Source organism: Macaca fascicularis, chromosome 15 (assembly GCF_037993035.2).
Source record: "Macaca fascicularis isolate 582-1 chromosome 15, T2T-MFA8v1.1".
Lineage (NCBI taxonomy): Eukaryota > Metazoa > Chordata > Mammalia > Primates > Cercopithecidae > Macaca > Macaca fascicularis.
In genome coordinates this window covers 114,384,199-114,410,237 of record NC_088389.1, presented here as the reverse complement: position 1 = coordinate 114,410,237, position 26,039 = coordinate 114,384,199, and the positions used below count along the sequence as shown (strand labels likewise).

Here is a 26,039-nt window from a genome sequence, read left to right as displayed (position 1 = left end):
TTGCAAGCTCCGCCTCCCGGGTTTACGCCATTCTCCTGCCTCAGCCTCCCGAGTTATCAATATGTTATTAAAGGGAAGCTACACAGCTTTTTCAAGTCATGATTAACACAGTTGAGGTTCTTCCTTAGGTTCTGGCTTCACATTGTATGCTAAATAGAACATGCTAGAAGAGTGACTGTGTAACTTACCAAGATTTGGTAGTTTGATCTGAAGTTGGTGATTTTGGCATTTACTGTGTTTATGGACACTGTTCTGATCAAGAAATTCTTTAGAGAACTGGACCAACTTTTAGATTCTGAGTCGTAAGAAAGTTGTATTATTTTTGGTCCTTGAGAATAGAAAAGTTCTGCTGTAGACAAGAAGCATTGTTAAGTATTAGATATCCTGATCATCTCCAATTTAAATAAGAATACTTGCTCACTATTTGTACTTTATTTAGAGACAGAGTCTTGCTCTGTCGCTCAGGCCGGAGTGCAATAGCACGATCCTGGCTCTGTGCAGCTTCTGCCTCCTGTGTTTAAGCGATTCTCATGCCTCAGTCTCCCAAGTAGTTGGGATTACAAGCATGTACCACCGTGCCTAGCTAATTTTTTGTATTTTTAGTAGAGATAGAGTTTCACCATGTTGGCCAGCCTGGTCTCAAACTCCTGGCCTCAGGTGGTCCGCCTGCTTGGACCTCCCAAAGTGCTGGGATTACAGGTGTGAGCCATCGCCCCTGGCCTTATTTGTACTTTAAATTCCCTTACGCTTTCCTCATTCTGCTCTTGGTAATTGCTTTCCAGAAATGCTGTGTTGTTTCTAGGCCAGTAATTTCTTTCATCTAGATATATTTGTTATGGGTTATTTTTTGTGTTAATTGTATAAATATATATCAAGTTTTAGGTTTTTTTATAGTACTATTAAATCACCTTGATGTATGTTTTTAAAATAAAATAGCTAATAGTTTTAAAGGACATAAATTACTATTCTACCTTTTCGTTACACAAAAGCAGCAATCTGAACATTTTTTGTAGTTGTAGTAGCCTGTAATTTGATTTCGGACATATTTGTGTCCCCTTAACTTGCTCCCGCCACCTCCCAAATTATGTGGATCAAAAAACTAAATTATGTGGAACTGTGGAACTCATATGCTTAAAATGCAATAATATGCCTTGATATGGGTGTCATTTACTAGGATAATAAGACTTGATCCTTAAGCTGAGTAAATTAGTAATTATATACTGAATTTTAACATCTTAAACCTAGAAAAGTAAATCAGATGAGAATCAGAAAACTCTTAAATGAATTCTGTAACTCATATGAGATAATTTTGAAATTCTGTCCGTTTGGTGTTTTTTTTGTTTTTTTTTTTACATGTTAAAACATTTTTATATGTTAAATTCCTTCAATAAAGTTTCATCTTTATTTCTTTTTCATTTACAGATCACATTAGTAAAAAGACTGAGGTAAGTCTTATTGTAGCCATCTTGTAGAAAACACTGATGATTTTAAGAATAATACTTTTACTATTTAGCAGTAAGTCTTTTTGGAGACATGATCATTTAAAGGACAACCCATAGGTTTGTCTTGAGTGAACCCAATCATGTTTCTGCCATTATATAAAGATGTAAAATGCATTACTAGAGAATAAAAACAAGATTATTTGCATGAAGCATAATATCATTTGGCTTTATCATCCTAATTTGTGTATATGTGTGTATGAGCCAAAGGTTACTTTGTGTGTGCCAAGCTTAAAATCTCAGAGAAAAGTGGTTTAATCTCCCACTTTGTATTTTAATCTTTATTAAAAACTTATCCTGAGAAGATGTCTCATAGTATTTTGGAATTATGGAAATTTGAAATGAACTGTGATTCTTTAAATGTACTCATGGGTAGAGTAACCTGATTATATACTTCTCTTACCATCCACTGCCAGTGTCGCCTACACTTCCTGGTGTTGGGGATTTGGGGTTTTTTGTTTCTGTTATTTAAATACTGTAGTACAGCCTCTCCAAATCTTTTAGTTGGGAAATTCTGCTATTTTAAAAATCCTCTAACATTGAGGAAGATACTAACAAAATGTTGAAATTATTTTTATCTTTTAAGGTAATAATTTCAAAGTTTTATTCTTCTATTATATATGTGTTCTTATTAGTAATTCCATTGTTTAATTTTTTTTTATGGTCAGATGGTCCTTGATTTCACTTATATATATGGCTTCTGACCATTTTTTTGTTTATTTCAGACATTTGCTTGACAGGCTAGGAAAATGAAATCTCTCTCTTAAAAAAATCACATCTAAATAATTCTGTGATTATATTATTAATTTAGTTCCTAACTACTATGCATGCAAACACAGAATTGATTTGTTGTTAAAACAGATGGTTGATTTTTTTTAAAGTTATTTGCAAACCATTGTCGTCATTTCTTAGATTAAAATTTAAATGACTACATATATGGACTGAATATTAATTCCATGTTTGAAAGTGGCAAACATACTTTTGAACTGATTCCAATTTATTTTTGTCCATTGATTTATTTGGGGGATAGTGTTACACAAATAAGAAAGCAGGTATACATTGTGTAATGCATTATTCTACAATAGTGCAAGATAACTCTATAAACTGTTTGATGCTTGCCTTTTCTTCTTTCCTGATTTGAAAGAAGACAAAAAATGCAAACTGACAAGATCCTATTTAATTATTAAAGATGAGTTGTATTTAAACAAGCTTCTGTATGTAGAATAATATATTTTGTATTTCCTTATAATTTTAGAACTGTGTTCTGTCTTGTTAAATTACCTGATACATAACATTCATTTTGAAGATTTCTGATGATTAAGTTCCACATTTGTTAATACAGTCTAATTATAATTTATTTCCCTTATAACTAAATTAAGAAATTGGTTATAATAATACGTAATTCACATTACCTTTTTTTTTGTTTTTGTTTTTTAACTTTTAAGTTCAGGGGTACATGTGTAGGTTTGTTATATAGGTAAACTTGTGTCACAGTGGTTTGTTTTGTCACCCAGGTATTTTGTCTAGTACCCATTAGTTATTTTTCCTGATCCTCTCCCTCCTTCCACCCTTCATTCACCCTCTGGTAAGCCCCAGTGTGTCTTGTTCCCCTCTGTGTGTCCATGTGTTTTCATTATTTAGTTCCCACTTATAAGTGAGAACATGCAGTATTTGGTTTTTGTTTCTGCATTAGTTTGTTAAGGATAATGGTATCCAGCTCTATCCATGTCCCTGCAGAGGACACAATCTCATTCTTTTTTATGGCTGCATAGTATTCCATGGTGTATATGTACCACATTTTCTTTATCCAGTCTACCACTGATGGGCATTTAGGTTGATTCTGTGTCTGCTATTGTGAACAATGCTTCAGTGAACATACACGTGCATGTGTCTTTATAACAGAACCATTTATATTCCTCTGGGTGTATACCCAGTAATAGGATTGCTGGATCAAATGGTATTTCTGTTTTTGGTTCTTTGAGGAATCGCCACACTGCTTTCCACAATGGTTGAACTAATTTACACTCCCACCAAGGGTGTATAAGCATTTCTTTCTCTGTAACACTGTCAGTATCTGTTATTTTTTGACTTTTTAATAATAGCTATTCTGACTGGTGTACCTTTTGATACTTGTTAAAAGCATGCCAAAATTATGTTCCATTTCCATTAGAGGTATTACTTTCTGGGACTTAAATATTTAAATGTTACAATGGTTATACCATTGATCTAGGAATTTAGAAGATCTTTTTTTTTCCACAGAGAATCCAAAAAACCCTAAAGAAACTTTCATTTGAACTCTTAAATAAAATGTTATTTGCTCCTACAAATGTACTGGTTTTGTTAACATTGTATGCTGAATGATTGACTTAATTCATTCCATCTTTAATATATTACTTAGGCCAAGGGATTTTTTTTCATGGCTACTCTAAAGTTCTTAACATCTGTGGAGAATAATATTCTTCTTACCTACCTCCTCTTAAATCAGATATTTATTGGATAAATTCAGGAGGGAAAAGATTTTACTTTATTGAGGGTTGATGAGGTGTACTTGAACTGCATATATATTCCTCTAACTGTTAACTAAACTTGTTCTCAGGTTAATTTCATTATTTCTTTTTTCTTCTGTCTAGAGTAGGTGCTTGTACATACCTCTTTATAAAATCTCAACAAATCATGCCTTTTCAGGAGTTGTATTTGATTCTTAGTCTTTTTCTGTTGGACTGAAGTTGTTTTGTTTTTTAATATGTTGCTTTTTAAATGCCAGAACTGTTAGGAAGGGAATCTCATAGATCCTCATTTCTCTCTAGTCCTACTTTTTTCTGGCCTTCCAAACTCTGGTCCTTCTAGTATAGTTTTAGTTTTAAAAATCGTAGTGACCATCATGTGTCTTGAAGTCTAAATGATCAAGTCTTCAATATGCTTGAATGCATTATCATTGGAAGAGTACCCAAGAAACTGTAACAGTGGTTGTCAAAGGCGACGGTGGGGTAGATATCAGACAGAGGGATACAAGAAATAGTCTGCTTTTTATAGTATAAGCTTCTGAATTTTCTCTCATGTCCATGTACTACTTATGTAAAAATTATATGAAAAATGAAAAGGACTGTGTGAAGAAAGGAACCAGGGGACAAACCCAGTCCTATCTGTCTCTACAACCTACTTCCTTCTTATAGCACTGTGCTTTAGCACTATGCTCCACATGTCTACCTTTAGCTGATTATGAGTGTGGACAAATAATTTATTCACTTTAGGCCCTAGTTATATTATGAAGAGTAATGTTGGATCTGTTGATTTCTAAAATTATGATAAATGATCAGAGTGCGATTGAAAATAAAGAATAAAGAAAAATACACCAAATAGTGAACCCTGTAGTTAATGCTACCAACACACAGGAGTGTGGCAGTAATAAAATTAGACTATTAATTTTTTTTTTTTCTTTTTGAGATGGAGTCTTGCTCCGTTGCTAAGCTGGAGTGCTCACTGCAACCTCTGTCTCCCGGGTTCAAGCGATTCTCGTGCCTCAGCCTCCTGAGTAGCTGGGTCTACAGGCGTGCACCACCATGCCTAGCTAATTTTTGTAATTTTAATAGAGTTGGCGTTTTACCATGTTGGCCAGGATGGTCTCCATCTCTTGACCTCGTGATCCACCCGCCTCAGCCTCCCAAAGTGTCAGGATTACAGGTGTGAGCCACTGCACCTGGCCTAAATTTTTAATTTTGTTTCTTGTTTTTTTTTTAGACTGTTAAATTTTAAAAGCAAATAAATTTAATCTAGCTTTAAATAAATCTCACCTAGAATCTGGTTTTACCTAAAGATTCAACCTATTTTCTATTCTTCTCAGTGTATTGAGCTCATTCTTGTTACTAAGCCTTTCCTTGTTTGTGTGTGTTACATTTGTTAGCTCTCTTTGGTTGTAAGCAACAGAAGGCCAACTCAATTCAGCATAAACAAAACAGAGACAGTTATTTGGTTCATATAACCACATCATGGAAGAATAGGGGGAGAGTTGACCTCATAGTTGACTGGATCCAAGCATTTAGACAGCTTTAGGACTCTCCATTTCACTCCCTACTCTCATCTGCTATCTGTTCCTTCACTGCAAGTGAGATCACATGATTACTTGGGGATCTTGGGGTTATAGCTTTACAGAATTTCTTACAAACCGTTAATTAGCTGTTGAGATTTGACAGATTTATTTCTTTTTTTTTTTTTTCTTTTCTGTTTTCTTTTCTGTTTTCTGTTTTTTCTTTTCTGTTTCTTTTTTTTTTGTTTTGTTTTGTTTTTGAGACAGAGTCTCTCTGTGTTGTCCTTGCTGGAATGCAGTGGCGCGATCTTGGCTCACTGCAACCTCTGCCTCCTGGGTTCAAGCAATTCTTGTGCCTCAGCTTCCCGAGTAGCTGGGATTACAGGCGCCCACCACCACACCCAGTTAATTTTTTCTTTTTAGTAGAGACGGGGTTTCGCTGGGTTGCCCATGCTAGTCTGAAACTCCTGGCCTCAAGTGGTCTACCGGCCTTAGCCTCCCATAGTGTTGGGATTTCAAGAGTGAGCCACTGTGCCTGACTCAAGTTGTTTTCTTTAAAAAAAAGAATTTTTTTTCCTTTTTTATCATCTGCCAAGGCTCTGTCATCCATCAAGTTGTTTTCTTGAGTTGAGTCAAGAGGCAAGAGTATTTCCTAGATGGTGTGATATATTTCCTATCATATCACATCAGGGGCCATAGAATGTGAGGTTATTTTTGTGATGTTAAATTGATTACTGGTTCTAAAACCATTCTCCAATAAAAGGAACCAGGACTCCTTGGAGAAATAGCTGTATCTAGGGTGATGACAGGGAGTACACAAGATGAGCCCAGAGCCAGGCATGGTGGCTCTCGCCTGTAATGCCAGCTACTCCAGAGGCTGAGGTAAGAGGAATGCTCGAGGCCAGGAGATCCAGACCAGCCTAGGCAACATAGTGAGATCCCATCTCTTAAAAAGTTTTGTAGGCGGGCGCGGTGGCTCAAGCCTGTAATCCCAGCACTTTGGGAGGCCGAGACGGGCAGATCACGAGGTCAGGAGATCGAGACCATCCTGGCTAACACGGTAAAACCCCGTCTCTACTAAAAAAATACAAAAAACTAGCCGGGCGAGGTGGCGGGCGCCTGTAGTCCCAGCTACTCGGGAGGCTGAGGCAGGAGAATGGCGCAAACCCGGGAGGCGGAGCTTGCAGTGAGCTGAGATCCGGCCACCGCACTCCAGCCTGGGCGACAGAGCGAGACTCCATCTCAAAAAAAAAAAAAAAAAAAAAAAAAGTTTTGTAAAAAACATTAGGCTCAGTGGTGCACACCTGTAGTCCCAGCTACTCTGGATGCTGAGGCAGGAAGATTGTTTGAGCCCAGGAATTCCAGGATGAGCTATGATAGCACCACTGCACTCTAGCATGGGCGACAGAGTGAGACCCCATGACTTAAAAATAAAAGGGGGGGCTGGGCGTGGTGGGTCACTCCTGTAATCCCAGTACTTTGGGAAGCTGAGGTGGGCAGATCATGAGGTCAAGAGATCGAGACCATCCTGACCAACATGGTGAAATCCCGTCTCTACTAAAAGTACAAAAATTATCTGGGTGTGGTGATGTGTACCTGTAGTCCCAGCTACTTGGGAGCTGAGGCAGGAGAATCGCCTGAACCCGGGAGGTGCAGGTTGCAGTGAGCCGAGATCACGCCACTGCACTACAACCTGACAACAGAGCCAGACTCTGTCTCAAAAAAAAAAAAAAAATTCCAACCTGGCCACACAGCGAGAGCAAGACTCTCTCTCAAAAAAAAAAAAAAAAAAAAAGAGGCCGGGCGTGGTGGCTCAAGCCTGTAATCCCAGCACTTTGGGAGGCCGAGACGGGCGGATCACGAGGTCAGGAGATCGAGACCATCCTGTCTAACCCAGTGAAACCTTGTCTCTACTAAAAAATACAAAAAACTAGCCGGGCGAGGTGGCGGGTGCCTGTAGTCCCAGCTACTCGGGAGGCTGAGGCAGGAGAATGGCGTAAACCCGGGAGGCAGAGCTTACAGTGAGCTGAGATCCGGTCACTGCACTCCAGCCCGGGCGACAGAGCGAGACTCCGTCTCAAAAAAAAAAAAAAAAAAAGAATTGGCTGGGTTGTCTGTTTACTCTGTGGATAGTTTCTTTTGCTGTGCAGAAGCTTTTTAGTTTAACTAGGACCCATTTGTCAGTTTTTGTTTTTGTTACAATTGGCTTTTTTTTTTTTTGAGACAGGGTCTTGCTCTGTCACCCAGGCTGGAGTGCAACGGCACGGTCTCGGCATACTGCAACCTCTGCCTCTGAGGCTCAAGCAATCCTCCCACCACAGCCTCCTGAGTAGCTGGGACTACAGGCACATGCCACCACTCCCAGCTAATTTTTTGTATTTTTGGTAGAGACAGGGTTTCGCCATGTTGTCCAGGCTGGTCTCAAACTCCGGGGCTCCAGTGATCCGCCTACCTTGACCTCCCAAAGTGCTGGGACTACAGGCATGAGCCACCGTGCCCGACCTGCAGTTGCTTTTGAGGAGTTGTTCATAAACTCTTTCGCGAGGCCAGTGTCTGCATTGGTATTTCCTAGATTTTATTTTAGGATTCTTGTAGTTTTAGGTCTTACATTTAAGTTTTGAATCCATCTCGAGTTAATCTTTGTATATGGTGATAGGTAGGGGTCCAGTTCAATCTTCTGCATTTGGTTAGCCAGCGATCCTTGAACATTTTATCGAATAGAGAGTCCTTTTCCTTACTGCCTATTTTTGTTAACTTTGTCCCCAGTAGTCCTCATTTCTGGCATATAGTAGGTAATGTAAATGAATGTTGTTGATGAATAAATGTTCTACCTTCTCACCAAAACCTTCCCTAGACTTGTTTGGTCTGTCTCTCCTGTACATTTTAATGATATTTATTTATTTATTTATTTTTTTTTTTTTTTGAGACGGAGTCTCACTCTGTCGCCCAGGCTGGAGTGCAGTGGCCGGATCTCAGCTCACTGCAAGCTCCGCCTCCCGGGTTTACGCCAGTCTCCTGCCTCAGCCTCCCGAGTAGCTGGGACTACAGGCGCCCACCACCTTGCCCGGCTAGTTTTTTGTATTTTTCAGTAGAGACGGGGTTTCACTGTGTTAGCCAGGATGGTCTCAATCTCCTGACCTCGTGATCGGCCCGTCTCGGCCTCCCAAAGTGCTGGGATTACAGGCTTGAGCCACCATGCCCGGCCTTTAATGATATTTATAACAGGCATATAGTAGGTTTCATTTTGTCTGCCAGTTGAAGTATATTGTTAGGGCTTTTATGGAGCTTTGCGTTAAGAATTCTGATACTGTTGTTGCTCAGCAAGAAAAAGTACAATTATCAGTTAATTATATTGCCATTTACAAAAGAAGAAGTTGGTGCATATTTTACAGATTCTTGCCATCCCTGATGTACAGAAGAGTGCTTAATTATTGGGTCTGTTACTATTTCATGTACTAGTTGTCTCTCTCAGTACACTGTGAATTCCATGAGAGTAGCCCATGCAGAGCATAGTATTATTTGCATAACAAGAGTTTAATAATAATTATTTCAAGTCAAGTTCAAAATTTGAGTCCATCAGGTTCATCTTAGGGGTGAGAAAAAGTAAGCTTAACTTGTATATAATGTCATACTTAATGTAATAGCTCATTGAAGAACACTGTGTTCTTTCTTTTTTTTTTAATTTCCAACTTTTAAGTTCAGGGGTACATGTGCAAGATTTGCAGGTTCGTTACATAGGTAAATGTGTGCCATGGCAATTTGCTGCACAGATCATCCCATCACCTAAGTATTAAGCCCAGCATCCATTAGCTGTGTTTCCTGATGTTCTCCCTTCCCCCATCCCCCGCTCTTCCACAGGCCCCAGTGTGTTTTGTTCCCCCCCACCTTGTGTTTATATGTTCTCATCCATTCAGTTCCCACTTATAAGTGAGAACACAACAGTATTTGGTTTTCTGTTCCTGAATTAGTTTCTGAGGATAATAGCTTCCAGCTCCATCCTTGTGCATGGCTGCACAGTATTCCATGGCATATATGTACCACATTTTCTTTATCTAGTCTATCATTGATGGGCATTTGGGTTGATCTCATGTCTTTGCTATTGTGAATAGTGCTGCAGTGAACATATGCATGCATGTATCTTTATAATAGAATGATTTATATTCCTTTGGGTATCTATCCAGTAATGGGATTGCTGGGTTGAATCATATTTCTGCCTCTAGGTCTTTGAAATAAATAATTTACACTCCCACCAAAAGTGTAAAAGCCTTTTCTCCACAACCTCATCAGCATCTGTTATTTTTTTATTTTTAATAATAGCCATTCTGACTGGAAGAATACCATTTTCTTTTGAGACAGGGTCTTGCTCTGTCACACTCAGGCTGGAGGGCAGTGGTGTGATCAAAGCTCACTGCAGCCTCAATCTCCTGAGCTCAAGTGATCCTCCTGCCTCATCCTCCTGAGTAGCTAGGACTACTGGTGCACACCACCATACCCAGCTAATATTTTCTACTTTTCGTAGAGATGGGGTCTTGCTATGTTGCCCAGGCTGATCTTGAACTCCTAGACTTAAGCAACTCTCCTGCTTTCCACAGTGCTGGGATTATAGGTGTGAGCTATTATACCTGGCCAGAACATCATTATTTGGATTCCCTCTTGAAATAAGTTAAAAGCACTCAAGAGTGGTAAAAGAGAAATAGCACATATACATGGACCGTTTTGAAGTTTGCATGTTACTGTATATTAAGGTATCTTAAAACTGTAAAGCTGAGAGGCTAGTCCTTGAGAAGGTGACTTTGGAGCCCTTGGAAATATGAAAGTATTGTAATGAAAGTGACAGTTTTTCTCAAATTGATATATAGGGTCTTTGCAGTTGCAGTGAAAATCCTGGAGTTTTAAGAACTCAACAAGTTGGCCGGGCGCAGTGGCTCACGCCTGTAATCCCAGCACTTTGGGAGGCCGAGGCAGGTGGATCACAAGGTCAGGAGATCAAGACCATCCTGGCTAACAGTTAAACCCTGTCTCTACTGAAAATATAAAAAAAAAATTACCTGGGCCTGGTGGCAGGCACCTGTAATCCCAGCTACTCGGGAGGTTGAGGCAGGAGTGTCAAAAAGAAAAAAAAAAACTCAACAAGTTACTAATATGGAAAAGCAATTGCCAAAAAGTAGCTAAGAACTCCTAAAGAAGAACCATATATAATGTCACTCTGTCATTTATCAGTATTCCATATATGCATGTGTTTGTTTTTGAGCTATTTTGTTCTGCTGGTGAGTTTATTCCTGTGCTGATACTACACTGTGTTAAATATTCTAACATCGTAATGTCTTATATATGAAAAAGCAAGGGACTCTTTCTTAGCCATATTAGAAAAAAATCCGAATTGGAACTCTGCCTTCTATCACACATTAAAATCAGTTCTATATAAATTGAATGCATATATGAAAGGCAAATTTTATAACTTTTAGAACTATAAAATACAGTAAAATATATTTGTGGCATATGGTTAGGGGAATACTTAGCAAAAACACTAACCATAAAACAAAAGGTTGATAAAGTAGATGTCACTCAAAATGAATAACTTATTTTCCTCAACATACCAGAATGGATATAAAAAGACAAGGCACAAATGCGAAAAAGCTATTTTCAAAACAGAACTGATAAAGCATTAGTATTCAAATAAAGAACTCCAATCAAATGATTACTGTCTCATAAAAATATAAAAAATAGACAAGTGACATTATGCATTTCACAAAATAGGAAATATGAATAGCAAAAACATACAAAATATTCGATTTTGCTGCTAACCAGAGAAATGCAGTTATGATCACACTGAGATACTGGTTTTTTTCCACTCAGCAGGCAGGCAGAAATTACAAAGTGTACAGACAAAAAGATTCAGAGATTATAGATCAATCGAGTTTTGGATCAGTTTATATTGGTGGGAATGCAAATTAGTACAAATATTTTGCATGAGTTTGGTGTTCATATAAAGTCAAATATTCGTTATGGCCCAGGAGTCAGCAGTTTTTTTTCTGTGAAGGACTAGGTAGCAAATATTTTAGGCTTTGAGGTACATCCAGTCTCTGCCACAACTACTTAGTTCTACCACTGTAGTATAAAAACAGCTATAGACAATACTTAAATGAATGAGCATGCATGGCTGTGTTCCAATAAAACTTCATTTGTGAAAAAGAGGCAGCATTTTGGGCTGTAGTGTGTTCACCTCTGATACAGATTATGATTTAGCAGTTCACTTGTAGGTACACATGCCTTAGAGAAGATTGCATGTATTTCCTAGGAACCATGTACAGAAATATTTATGTGTGCAATGGCCCAGCATCATGATCTCCATACTACTCAGGAAACAAATTCAAAAAAATTCAAATGTTTATCTTCAGTAGAATGGATAAATTTTAGTATAATCACACAATGGATTACGTAGTAGTGAAAGCAAATGAATATTAAGGTAACAACATGGATGAATCCAAAAGAGAATGTTGAGTGAAGAACCAGTCTCAGAGGAATGCATCAGAGTGATACCAATTTTATAAAACTTAAAATTCAGCAGAACTAAGTATTCCTGCTAAAAATGTTTAATCTATATGTAAATCAAACCTTAAGATCTGATTTCCGTTTTACAGGAGATGTAGAAGTTAGAAGTGCAAGTTAAGTGATACCTAAAGGGAACAATCAGGCAAATTTAGAAGATAGATAACTTTGTAGGACAACTGACCTGGTCTCTTCAACAAGAAACTGTTACGGAGAAGAAAAGTTTGGGTGTGGATGAGGTTCTCTAGATTGAGGAAGATTTAAGAGATATCAAATGCAGGCCGTGCGCAGTGGGTAGCACCTGTAATCCCGGCACTTTGGGAGGCCGAGGTGGGTGGATCACGAAGTCAGGAGATCAAGACCATCCTGGCTGACACAGTGAAACCCTGTTGCTACTAAAAAAAAAAAAAAAAAAAAAAAATTAGCTGGGCGTGGTGGCAGGCATCTGTAGTCCCAGCTACTCAGGAGGCAGAGGCAGGAGAATGGCGTGAACCCGGGAGGCAGAGCTTGCAGTGGATCATGCCACTGCACTCCAGCCTGGGTGACAGAGCGAGACACCGTCTCAAAAAGAAAAAGAGATATCAAATGCAATATGTGTAGGCTTTTATTAGATTAGCAATAAAAGACTTTTATACAATTGAAATTTAAACGTAAATTAGGTATAGACCAGGCGCAGTTCCCCAGCACTTCAGGAGGCCGAGGTAGGTGGATCACTTGAGGCCAGGAAGTCAGAGGCCAGCCTGGCCAACGTGGTGAAACCCCATCTCTACTAAAAATAGAAAAATTAGCCAGGTGTGATGGCACGTGCCTAGAGCAAAACTGTCTACAAAATAATAATAATAAGTAGGAATAAGGTGATGTTAACAAATATGATTTTTGTTAGGTATGATAATGATAATATGGTTAAATTGGACAATTGTTTTATAGCTGCATGTGAAAGAATTTCTAGATGAACTATCATAATAACTGTACTTTAGTATAAAGTACCTAGGCGCAAAAAGGAGGTTCAAATATAGAAAATCCTTAAATCTAAGTGTAGAATATATGGGTGAAAATTTTCATAATAAGAAGTTAAGAAACCAAACAAAATGAAATTTTATTATTTAGTGGTGCATCTGTAAAACAACAGAAACATGGAAATGATCAACACTAAGTTGAGGTAATGGTTCCTCCTGGAGGCACGAAGATGAGACTAAGGAAAGAGTATATGGATGGGCCAGAAGGTCTATAGGTATTATTCTAGTTTTTAAGTAGAATGGTGTGGGATCAAGGGTGTTTTTTGTTTTTTTTTTTTTAACAGCTGTATTGAGTTATAATTTAAGTACTATAAAATTCACCCATTGCAAGTATGTAATTTGCTCATAGTTGTGCAGCCATAAACACAGTCTAGTTTTGGAACGTATCCATAATCTCAGAAAGTTCCCTCATAACCATTTGTAGTCAATTCCTACTCCCACCTTCAGCCCCTGGCAACCACTGATCTACTTTCTGTCTCTAGAGATTTGCAGTTTCTTGTAACCTATAATGGACTCATAGAATGTGTAGTCTTTGTGTTTGGCTTCTTTCACTTAGCATAATGTTTCTGAGGTATATCCATGTTGTAGCATGCAGCAGCAGTATACCACTGAATAGTATCTCATTGTATAAATGTTGTTTATTCACCGGTTATAGGCTTGCTGTGAACATTTGACATATGTCTGTGTGTGGATATGTTTTCATTTCTCTTAGGTGGTTACTTAGGAGTGAAATGGCTGGGTTGTATGGTGAATTTATGTCTAACTTTTGAAGAGTCTGTCAAATTGTTTTTCAAAATGACTACCATTTTTCACTTCCCCCAGCAATATATGAGAGTTCTAGTTCCTGTGCATCCTTGTCAACACTTGGTATTATCTCTTGTTTTGATTATAGCCGTTCTAGTGGGTATGTAATGTATTTCATTGTAGTTTTAATTTACATGTTCCTAATAACTGGTGATTTCAGACATCTTTTCATATGCTTATCAGCCATTCTTACATCTTCTTGAAATATCTATTCAAATTTTTTGTTCATTTTTGTGTGTTTTCTTATTGATTTGTATGATTTCCTTATGTGTCTGGAAACAAATCCGCTGTTAGATACATGATTTGCAAATACTTTCTTCCAGGCTGTGCCTTGCCTTTTCTTTTTAATTTTTTATTGATACATAATAGACGTACATATTTTGGGGATGTCTTTTTGGTTTTTTAATTGTGTGTTTTGAAGCACAAAAATTTTAAATTGTTATCAAGTCTAGTTTGTCACTTTATGGATTGTGCCTTTTGTGTTCAATAAATAAATCTTTGCCTAACACAAGCCATGATGATTTATTCTAGAGGCTTTATGGTTTTAGTTCTTCCTTTAAAGTCTGTGATCCATATTTTGAGTTAATTTTTGTGAATTGTGAAGAAAGTCCAAATTTACCTTTTGGCATATGCATAGACACTTCTCCCAGCACAACACTCTTATATCCTTAATAAAATACCTTGACATCTTTTTAAAAAGTAAATTTGATCATAGATATGAAGGCTTATATCTAGATCCTCAATTCCGTTCCATTGATCTGTATGTCTATACTTATATAAGCACCGTAGTGTCTTATTCATTGTATGCTTGGTACCAAATAGGTGTGCAGAATTTGAATTAAACTGAAATTGAATTTGACTAGACTTATTAAGTTAAATATTTCATATTCTTATGTTTGCCATATTTTTATCTTTTTTCTGATATGTGTGGGATGTAGTAGTTGATTTATTTTTGCTTTTCTCCCCCCTATAGTTTTTTTTATCAGTAAATCTTTTGAAAAAAATCCCATCTCTAGATCAGAAAGAAACTTCATGCCTCACTCAAAAATACTTAAGAGACAGAATACCCTTTGTGATAGGCATGATGGTAATAGGAGCAACTATCAACAAACAGGGACATTGGCTAGAATTATAATCTCTAGTGATATGAAATCCAGAGGCTGATTAGTTGGTAGCAGTATGTTATTCCTTCCACAGAAGCTCAGCAGTGTTTTTAGCATTTCTGTATTTATTGCTGTAAAATAGAATATTACAAGAATATACTGGAACTATTTTATGAAGCAGTAATCTTAGAGTTATACCTGTATCCCTTAGCAATTGCACATGCATTCTTAAGGCCATAATTACTTGGTGGGGAAATAATACTTGCTCTATCAACTTCTCATGATGTTTATGAAATTCAAATAAGGTAATGTTTGTTTAAGTGCTTTGCAAAATATAAAGTGTTGTACAATCATTTTTAATGTCATTCATATAGTAAGCACTGATATACAAATAAAGTTTTTTTCAAACACTTTACTTTCTAAGATAATATGAAGTGACAAGTATGAACAATTATTGAACCTTGGTGTCATTCGCCCACAAATACAATTGAGATGGGTAAAATTGTGAAATTGTGAATAACTGTAGCTCAAGAATGTGGGGTCAGGCATGGTGGCTTACACCTGTAATCCCAGCACTTTGGGAGGCTGAGGTGGGTGGATCATCTGAGGTCGGGAATTTGAGACCCACTGGCCAATGGGGTGAAACCCCATCTCTACTGGAAAAAAAAAATAGCCAGGAGTGGTGGCATGTGCCTGTAATCCCAGCTACTTGGGAGGCTGAGGCACAAGAATCGCTTGAACCTGAGTGGTGAAGGTTGTAGTGAGCCGAGATCGGGAGAGAGAATGTGGGACATAGGTGAAACCAATGAGTGAAAGGAATATTTTCTTCAATCTCTGTCTTCATAACAGGATGTCGAAGAGGAAATGCTCCTTCTCTTGGAGAATGTAAAATTTCTATTATATAATTGGATAGACAGTGATAAAAAAATCTTATCTTTTACAAATCTTCTATTGGCATGTAGAATTTATATAAAAATTATTTTAAAATGCAATGTAAGGCTGGGCATAGTGACTCATGCCTGTAATCCCAGCACTTTGGGAGGCCAAGGCGGGCAGATCACCTGAGGTCAGGAGTTCGAGACCAGCCTGGCCAACATGGTGAAACCCCGTCTCTACTAAAAATACAAATTAGCTGGACGTACATGCCTGTGATACCAGCTACTCAGGAGGCTGAGGTGGGAGAATTGCTTGAACCCAGGAGGTAGAGGTTGCAGTGAGCCAAGATCATGCCATTGCTCTCTAGCCTGGGCAACAAGAGTGAAAATCCGTCTCAAAAAAAAAAAAAGCAGTGTAAAAGATTGAGCAACATAAAGCTATGATAATCAAGACAGTGTGGTACTGGCATAAGAATAGACATTTACAGATTGGTAGAATAAGATTAGGAGTTCAGAAACAAACTATTGATTTTGGACAAGAGTCCCAACACAGTTAAAAGGGCAAAATAATAGTCTTCTCAACGCATGATGCTAGATATCGTCATGCAGAAGAGTGAATTTCGACCCTTTCTTCACACCGTGTACAAAAATTAACTCAAAATGGATCACAGAACTAAACACATGAGCTAAATCTATAAAACTTTTAGAAGAAAATATAGAAGTAAATTTTTGAGTTAGGCAGTGGTTTCTTGGATAAAATTGGATTTCATCAACTTTAAAAACTTCTGTGATACAAAGAATACCATCAAGAATATGCCAAGACAACCCACGAAATGAGAGTAAATGATTGCAGATCATATTCAATAAGATATAGACATGTAGAATATATAAAGAACTGTTACAACTCAAAAAAACAAGTAACCCAGTTAAAAATGGGCAAAGGATCTAAGAAGACATTTCTCCAAAAATATATACAAATCTCCAATAAGCACACAAAAGGGATGTTCAGCACCATTCGCTGTCAGGGAAATGCAACTGAAAACCCCAGTGAGACAGCACTTCTCACCCAGTGGCTATCATGAAAAAGGCAGAACAAGTGTTGATAAGAATGCGGATAAATTGCAACCCGCTAGACTGCTGATGGGATTGTAAAATGATGGACTGCTTTGGAAAATTATCTAGTGATATCTCAAAAGGTTAAACATAGAGTCACCAGCAGTTCTACTCTTAGGTATATACCCGAGAGAACTGAAAATATGTCCATGCAAAATCTTGTGCATGAATATTATAGCAGCATAATTCATAATAACCAAAAAGTAGCAACAACCTGTATGTCTATCAACCAGTGAATGGAGAAATAAAATGTAGGATGAGATATTTGGCAATAAAAAGGAATGAAGTGCTGCTACAAGCCATAATATGAATGAATCTTGAAAATATTTTGCTAAGTCAGAGCCAGTCAAAGGTTCACATATTGGGTTATTCCATATATACAAAATGTCCATAATAGGCGAATCTATAGAGACAGTAAATAGATTAGTGTTGCCTGGGGCAGGCAGCAGGTATTAGGAGGAAATGGGGAGTGACTGCTAATGGGTACAGTTTCTTTTTGGGGTGATGGAATTGTCATACAGTTGATTGGGGTGATGGTTGTACAACTCTGAATATATTAAAAAACCACTGTCTTGTACCCATTAAGTGGGTGAGTTGTTCAGTATATAACAGAAATTTAAAAAGCAATATCTAAGTCCAAAAAATACGATGAAAGGAAATTTCCAAATGTGTCTCTACTGTTTTATCTTCTGGAGATGGAGAAGGACCAAGTGGTTGATTGTCTCGTAGCTGTCATTTTTCTTTCTTTTTTTTAATCCTTCTAGTGCTTGACTAGGTGTACCAAATGCGTATCCCTTCTAGTGGTTGACTAGGTGTATTAAATGCATAACAATGCATGTTGAATGATAGTAAATCATAATTCATTTTTGACAGGAATTGAGTTCTTCTCAGACTTTATCACATGATGGAGGATTCTTCAATAGACTGGAAGATGATGTTCATAAAATTCTTATTAGAGAAAAACGAAGAGAACAGCTTACAGAATATAATGGAACAGATAATTGTACAGCTCATGAACACAACCAGGCATGTAAAGTAGAAAATTCTCTTAAAATCACAGTAAATTGAAATGTAATTTTTATTTTTTAAACAAGTAAGCAGTGGAATCAAATTATTGTGTAAAGTAGTAGTTTAGGATATGATCTTAGTAATTATCACTCAAATATTTATATTAGAAAGTATGAAGTATACTTATACTATATGAACTAGTTCATTCGTTGATGACTATTTGCTGAGCATGTGCCATAAGCCATGTACTGTTAGGCACTCATAGGAGTGAGTGGAAACGTGAAGATGGATAAGACCTTTCTTCCCTTAGATACTCAGAGTTGTGGGGATATGGAGAGGTAGACCTGTAAAAGGATCATCATTCAGCACAAATGAAGACTTTAAGGGAGATATGAACAATAAAAAAGAGGTTTTGAATACTGAAGGTAATTGATCACTGCTTGGGTGAATTGTGATGGTTATATAAAAAGTGACATTTGGGATGGAGTATGGATAGTGAGGAACTGTATAAGCTGAGAAATAGAGAAAGACTTTGGGTCTAAGGGAGCTGCAAGAACAGACGTCCTGAAATATAAAAGGCCCTAGACTAAATATTTAGGAAACTGAAAAATTCTGCAACTAAAAAGTTTACGGTTAAGCAAGTCTGGGATGACATGACTGGAGAAATAGATTGGATTTATGTCAGAAATGTCTTTTCTGTGAAACTAAGAAGTTAGAATTTTATCCTATACAACAGAGTAAGCTATAGCCCATGAATCAAACCTGGTCAGTGGTCTGTTATTACAAGGACTGTAAGCTAAGAATGGCATTCATATTTTCAAAATAGTATTTTAAAAAGAGAAAAGAGCCTGGCACAGTGGCTCATACCTGTAATCCCAGCAGCTTGGGAGGCTGAAGCAGACAGATCACTTGAGACCAGGAGTTCAAGACCAACCTGGCCAACACAGCAAAACCTCATCTCCACTAAAAATACAAAAATTAACCAGGCATGGTGGCACATGCCTATAATCTCAGCTACTTGGTAGGCTGAGACATGAGAATTGCTTGAACCCAGGAGGTGGGGTTGCAGTGAGCCAAGATCGTGCCTCTGGACTCCAGCCTGAGTGACAGAGCAAGACTGTGTTTCAAAATTAAATAATTTTAAAAATTAGAAAAGAGAGAATATGGCTGGGTGCTGTGGCTCATGCCTGTAATCCCAGCACTTTTGGGAGACTGAGGCAGGCGGATCACTTGAGGTCAGGAGTTCGAGACCAGCCTGGCCAGCGTGGTGAAACCCTGTCTGTACTAAAAATAAAAAAAAATAATCGAGTGTTGTGGGCGCCTGTAGTCCCAGCTACTTGGAAGGCTGAGGCAGGAGAATCATTTGAACCCAGGAGGTGGAGATTGCAGTGAGCCATGATCACACCGCTGCGCTCTAGCCTGAATAACAGAGCAAGACTCCAACAACAACAACAAAAAATATGTGACAGAGACTGTATAAAACCCATAAAGTCTAAGATGTTTGTTGTTGGACCCTTTACAGAAAAAGTTGCCAGCCGCTGCTACATGCCAGTGTTACCCAAAATATATTATCTGAAGGAGAAAAAAATGCTTTCTCTCCTCATACCCTGGTCCTGGTTATATGGGACCAGGAAGAGGTGAGACGTACTCCAAGATCCTCACTGCCACATCTTAAATTCCATCATACAGAGAAAGTGTGTTACCTCTCAGACCTCTATGTCTGCATTTATTTTTCTCACCATAACCACTAGTCTCTTACTTCGTCTTAACTGTGAACCTGTTCTTTACCCTATATTGACCTCCAATCCATCATTTCTCCCAGCTTGAAACTTGTAGTAATTTCAGTAATGTCCCCATGAACACTTTACCCTTACTTCCTTAATTTTTCTGTGATTCTTTTCTTGCCAGTATGTAGCATTGGCTCTCACAATATTGTCTACCTTGCCTATTTTAATTCTCCGGCCACCAGGTGTTTAAAAAGTATTTTTTAAAACACTGCTAATGTTATCTGAAAATCAGTGCTATGTAACTTTTGCCATAGTCTCATTTCTTCTTAATGGTCCTTTGATTGATCTCTTTCTAACTTTGACAAATTCCTACAATAGCCATTCCAAATTCGGAATCTGGTTCCCATCTGTTTTCCATCTTTTCCTCTCTTCAATGGATGTTACCTCTTTGTTTACCGCAAAGACTGGTAAATTCAGTCATATAGCAAATTAACACCATCTATTAATGTTTGTGTTATATGGTATACAGGAGAAGCTTTAAGAACTTTTTACTCTAAAGCAGCAATAAGATTTGTTTATAAATAACACTATTTCTTATGGAAAATCTATTCTCAACTTAGTAGTGGGAAATCCTTGCCTACCCTGATGTACTCATGAGGTTCTTTCTGGCACTGAATTAAATTTAATGTTTTCTTATCTTTCCTTGACTTCCAAATTTTATGTGCAATCCAAACATGTTAGTCCATTCTCATGCTGCTATGAAGAAATAGCCAAGACTGGGTAATTTATAAAGGAAAGAGGTTTAATTGACTCACAGTTCACTTGGCTGGGGAGGCCTGAGGAAACTTACAATCATGGTGGAAAGCACCTCTTCACAGGGTGGTAGGAGAGAGAATGAGTGCCAAGTGAAGGGGGAAGCCCCTTATAGACCATTAGATCTCATGAGTATTCACTCACTATCACAAGAACAGTATGGGGGAAACCATCCCCGTAATTCAGTTATCTCCCACCTGGTCCCGCCTTTGACACATGGGCCCAGCCAACCATATCATTCTGCCCCAGGCCCCTCCCAAGTCTCATGTCCTCACATTTCAAAACACAATCATGCCTTCCCAAAAGTCTTCCAAAGTCTTAACTCATTCCAGGATTAACCCAAAAGTCCAACTCTAAAGTTTCATCTGAGACAAGGCAAGTCCCTTCTGCCTCTGAGCCTGTAAAGTCAAAAGTAAGTTAGTTATTTCCTAGATATAGTGGGAGTACGGGCATTGGGTAAATACGCCCATTCCAAATTGGAGAAACTGGCCAAAATGGGCTACAGGCCCCATGCAAGTCTGGAATCCAATAGGGCAGTCATTAAATCTTAAAGTTCTAAAATGATCTCCTTTGACTCCACATCTCACATCCAGGTCTTGCTGATGCAAGAGATAGGCTCCCACGGCGTTGGGTAGCTCTGTCCCTATGGCTTTGCAGGGTACAACCCCCACTAACTGACTGCTTTCACGGATGGCATTGAGTGCCTGCGGTTTTTCCAGTGCAAACCGTCGACGGATCTACCATTCTGGGGTCTGGAGGACAGTGGCCCTCTTCTCATAGCTCTGCTAGGCAGTGCCCCAGTAGGGACTCTGTGTGGGGGCTCTGACCCCACATTTCCCTTCCACACTGCCCTAGCAGAGGTTCTCCATGAGGGCTCTGCCCCTGTAGCACACCTCTACCTGGACATCCAGGAGTTTCCATACATCCTTTGAAATCTAGGCAGCGGTTCCCAAACCTCAGTTCTTCTGTGCACCCACAGGACCAACATCATGTAGAAGCTGCCAAGATTTAGGGCTTGCACCTTCTGAAGCAAAAGCCTGAGCTGTACCTTGTCCCCATTTAGCCACGGCTGGAGCAGCTGGGACACACGGCACCAAGTCTGTAGGCTGCACACAGCATAGGGGCCCTGGACCCAGCCCAGAAAACCAATTTTCCCTCCTAGGCTTCCAGGCCTGTGATGGGAGGGGCTTCTGTGAAGGTCTCTGACATGCCCTGGAGAAATTTTCCCCATTGTCTTGGTGATGAGCATTTGGCTCCTCCTTACTTGTGCAGTGGATTTGAATTTCTACCCAGAAAATAGATTTTTCTTTTCTACTGCATTGTCAGGCTGCAAATTTTCTGAACTTTTATGCTCTGACACCTCTTGAATGCTCTGCTGCTTAGAAATTTCTTTCACCAGGTACCCTAAATCACCTCTCTGAAGCTCAAAGTTACACGGATCTCTAGGGCAGCAGCAAAAAGCCACCAGTTTCTTTGCTAAAGCGTAGCAAGAATGACCTTTACTCCAGTTCCCAACAAGTTCCTCATCTCCATCTGAGATCACCTCAGCCTGGACTTCATTGTTATTCAAGAAGTCTCTAGGAAGTTCCAGATTTTCCCACATTTTCCTGTCTTCTAAACCCTCCAAAATGTTCCAGCCTCTGCCTGTTACCCAGTTCCAAAGTCACATCCACATTTTCAGGTATCTTTATAGCAGCCCCTGACTCTCTGTGGTACCAATTTACTGTATTAGTCCGTTCACATACTGCTGTGAAGAAATACCCGAGATTGGGTAATTTATAAAGAAAAGAGGTTTGACTCAAAGTTCTGTGTGGCTAGGGAGGCCTCAGGAGGCTTACAATCATGGTGTGAGGCACCTCTTCACAGGATGGCAGAAGAGAGAATGAGTGCTGAGCAAAGAGGGGAAGCCCCTTATAAAACCATCAGATCTCATGAGAACTCACTCACTAACCGAAGAACAGTATGGGGGAAACCGCCCTCTCCACCTGATTCCACCTTGACACTTGGGGATTATTATAATTCAAGATGAGATTTGGGTGGGGGCAGAGCCAAACCATATCACCAAGCAACCATGTTAATTAACATTTACGGTTAGTGTATTCACTTCTTCCTTTTTCATTGATTATGGTTTTCCTTTTTCATTATGATTTTCCCCTTTGTAGTATCTTCTTAAATTTTAAAGCCACCTGAGATCATTTTTGGATAGAAGGAATGATATTTGTATATTTCAGCACATAATTAGGTTCCTCAAGGCCTTTATAGAAAGAAGTTGGGTATATAACTTGATATTAACGCGTTTAAATACTTAAGTAGCAGTATGATATAAAACCAAAGTGATAGTGTGACATAGTGGAAAGAGAACAAACTTTGAAATCAAACAGTTTTATCAATTGTATTACATTGGGATGAAATTACCTGCCATTCTTACACTATTAGGGAAGTTATAGATTATGATTTAAAATGTTTAGCAGAACATGTTTTCCACCAGTATGTACTTAATAGATAATTATTTTTGTACAGGCAAAAAATGGTAAGCCCCAGAAAAGATACACTGTTAAAATGCTATAGTAATTCACAGGAAAGGGGATCAGAGATGGCTTTGTGAGGAGAAAATAGCATTTGAATTAGGAACTTAGAGTAGGATTTGGGTTTTCTTTGCGTTTTGTTTTTTTTTTTTAATTATTTTTTGTGGCTACATAGTAGGTATATATATTTATGGGTTCCAGGAGATATTTTGATACAGGCATGCAATGCTTACATAAGCACATCTTGTAAGCATTTATCCTTTGTGTTACAAACAATCCAATTATGCTATTTTAGTTATTTTTAAATGTACAATTAAATTATTGACTATAGTCACCCTGTTGTGCTATCACATATTAGGTCTTATTCATTCTTTCTAATTTTTTGGTACAGATTAACTATCCTCACCTCCTGCCCACCCCCTCGCTGCCTTTCCCAGCCTCTAGTAACCATCCTTCTACTTTGTAATTCCATTGGTTCAGTTGTTCTGAATTTTAGATCTCACAAGTAAGTGAAAACATGTGATGTTTGCCTTTCTGTGCCTGGCTTATTTCACTTAGCGTATGACCTCCAGTTCCACCCATGTTGTTGCAGATAACAATTTTTTTATGGATAAAGAGTACTCCATCATGTATAAATACCACATTTTCTTTATTCATTCATGTGTTGATGTACACTTAGGTTGCTTCCAAATCTTGGCTATTATAAACAGTGCTGTGATAAACATGGGAGTGCAGATACCTCTTCAGTATACTGATTTCCTTTGAGTATATACCCAGCAGGATTGTGGGATCATGTGGCAACTCCAGCTTTATTTGGTTTTTGGAAGAGATAGGTGTCTAGTTTCATTCTTCTGCATATGGATATCCAATTTTCCTAGTGCCGTTTATTGAATAGACATTTTCCCCCAGTGTATGTTCTTGACACCTTTGCCAAAAATGAGTTCACTGTAGGTGTGTGGATTTGTTTCTGGGTTCTCTGTTCTGTTCCAGTGGTCTATGTGTGTGTGTGTGTGTTTATGCCAGTACCTTGGTATTTGGTTACTATAACTCTGTAGTGTAATTTGAAGTCAGGTAACATGATTCTTTCAGTTTTCTTCTTTTTGCTTAGGGTATCTTTGGCTATTCTATGTCTTTTGTGGTTTCATGTATATTTTAGGGTTGTTTTTTCTATTTCTGTGAAGAATGTCATTGGTATTTTGATAGGGATTACATTGAATCTGTAGATTGCTTTGGGTGGTATGGACATTTTAACAATATTGATTCTTCTAACCCATGAACATGGAATATCTTTCCATTTTGTCATCTCTTCTTCAGTTTCGTTCATCGGTGTTTTATAGATTTCATTATAGAGATCTTGTTTGGTTAATTCCTAGGTATTTACTTTTATTTATGGCTATTGTAAATGGGATTACATTTTTTGATTTTTTTCGGATTGTTCTCTGTGGCCTGTAGAAATGCTGCTGATTTTTCAAGGTTGATTTTGTATCCTGCCACTTTACTAAGTTGATCAGTTCTAATAGTTTTTTTGTGGAGCCTTTAGATTTTTCCAAATATAAAGTGATATCATCTGCAAACAAGGATAATTTGACTTCTTCCTTTCTATTTCAGATGCCCTTTATTTCTTTCTCTTGTCTGATTGCTCTAGCTAGGACTTCCTGTACTACAATGAATAACAGGGTGAAAGTGGGCATCCTTGTCTTGTTCTAGATCTTAGAGGAAAGGCTTTCAGTTTTTCCCCATCCAGTATATTACTTGCTGTGAGTTTATTGTGTATGGCTTTTTTTATGTTGAGGTATGTTCCTTCTATACCCAGTTTTTTGACGGTTTTTATCATGAAGGGATGTTGAATTTTATCAAATGCTTTTTCAGCATCAATTGAAATGATCATGTGGTTTTTGCCCTTCATTCTGTTTCAATCTGTTGTTGAATTCAGTATTTTTTTCAGGGTTTTTTGCATCGATATTCATCAGATATTGACCTCTAGTTTTCTTTTTTTGATGTTTCTTTGTCTGGTTTTGGTATCAGGGCCTCATAGAAGGAGTTTGGAAGTATTCCCTCCTCGTCTTTTCTCAAAATAGTTTGAGTAGGATTGGTATTAATTCCTTAAGTGTTTGGTAGAACTCAGCAGTAAAGCCATTGGATCCTGGGCTTTTCTTTATTGGAAGACTTTTTATTATGGCTTCAATCTTATTATTGGTCTGTTCAGATTTTGGGTTTCTTCATGGTTCAATCTTTTTAGGTTGTATGTGTCTAGGAATTTGTCCATTTCCTCTAGATTTTTCAATTTATTGGCATATAGTTGCTCATAGTAGCCACTAATGATCCTTTGAATTTCTGTAGTGTTAGTTGTAATGTCCCTTTTTTTAATCTGTGTTTTATTTGGAACTTCTCTTTTTCTTGATGTGGTTAAAGGTTTGTCAATTTTAATTTTTCTTTTGTTTTTTGTTTTAATTTTTAAATTTTTTTCAATTTTGTTTAATTTTTCAAAAAATCAACTTTTGTATTCTTCATTTCAGTTTCATTTATTTCTTTTATATTGATTTCATTTTAGTTTCATTTATTTCTGCTCTGATGTTTATTATTTCTTTTCTTCAAATTTTGTGTTTGGTTTGCTCTTGCTTTTCTAGTTCTTTAACATTAATTGTTAGGTTATTTGAAGTTTTTCTTCTTTTTTGATGTAGGCACTTATAGCTATAAATTTTCCTCTTAGTATTGCCTTTATTGTGTCCCATAGCTTTTGGTGTGTTTTTTCCATTATCATTTGTTTCAAGAAATGTTTCAGTTTCCTTCCTAATTTCTTTGTTGAGCCACTGATCATTCAGGAGGATATTGTTTAATTTCCATGTATTTGTATAGTTTCTAAAATTCCTTTTGTCCTTGATTTGTAGTTTTATTACATTGCGGTCAGAAAAGATGCTTGATATTATTTCAATTTTTTAAATGTTTTAGGACTTGTTTTGTGACCTAACATAGGGTCTATCCT

General features: G+C 37.9%; 1 protein-coding gene across 3 annotated transcripts in view; it reads left to right on the top strand.

The window, feature by feature from the left end:
* The window catches only part of GKAP1 (G kinase anchoring protein 1), an 81,379-nt gene that overhangs the window by 33,842 nt on the left and 21,498 nt on the right, over positions 1-26,039 (top strand). For 2 of the 3 annotated variants that reach the window (XM_005582027.5, XM_074017725.1), the window contains 2 exons: positions 1,423-1,445; positions 17,857-18,009. In XM_005582027.5, the coding sequence (XP_005582084.1) occupies positions 1,423-1,445; positions 17,857-18,009 (176 nt within the window). The remainder of the gene's footprint in view (positions 1-1,422; positions 1,446-17,856; positions 18,010-26,039) is intronic. The other variant, XM_005582029.5, reaches the window with a different exon arrangement.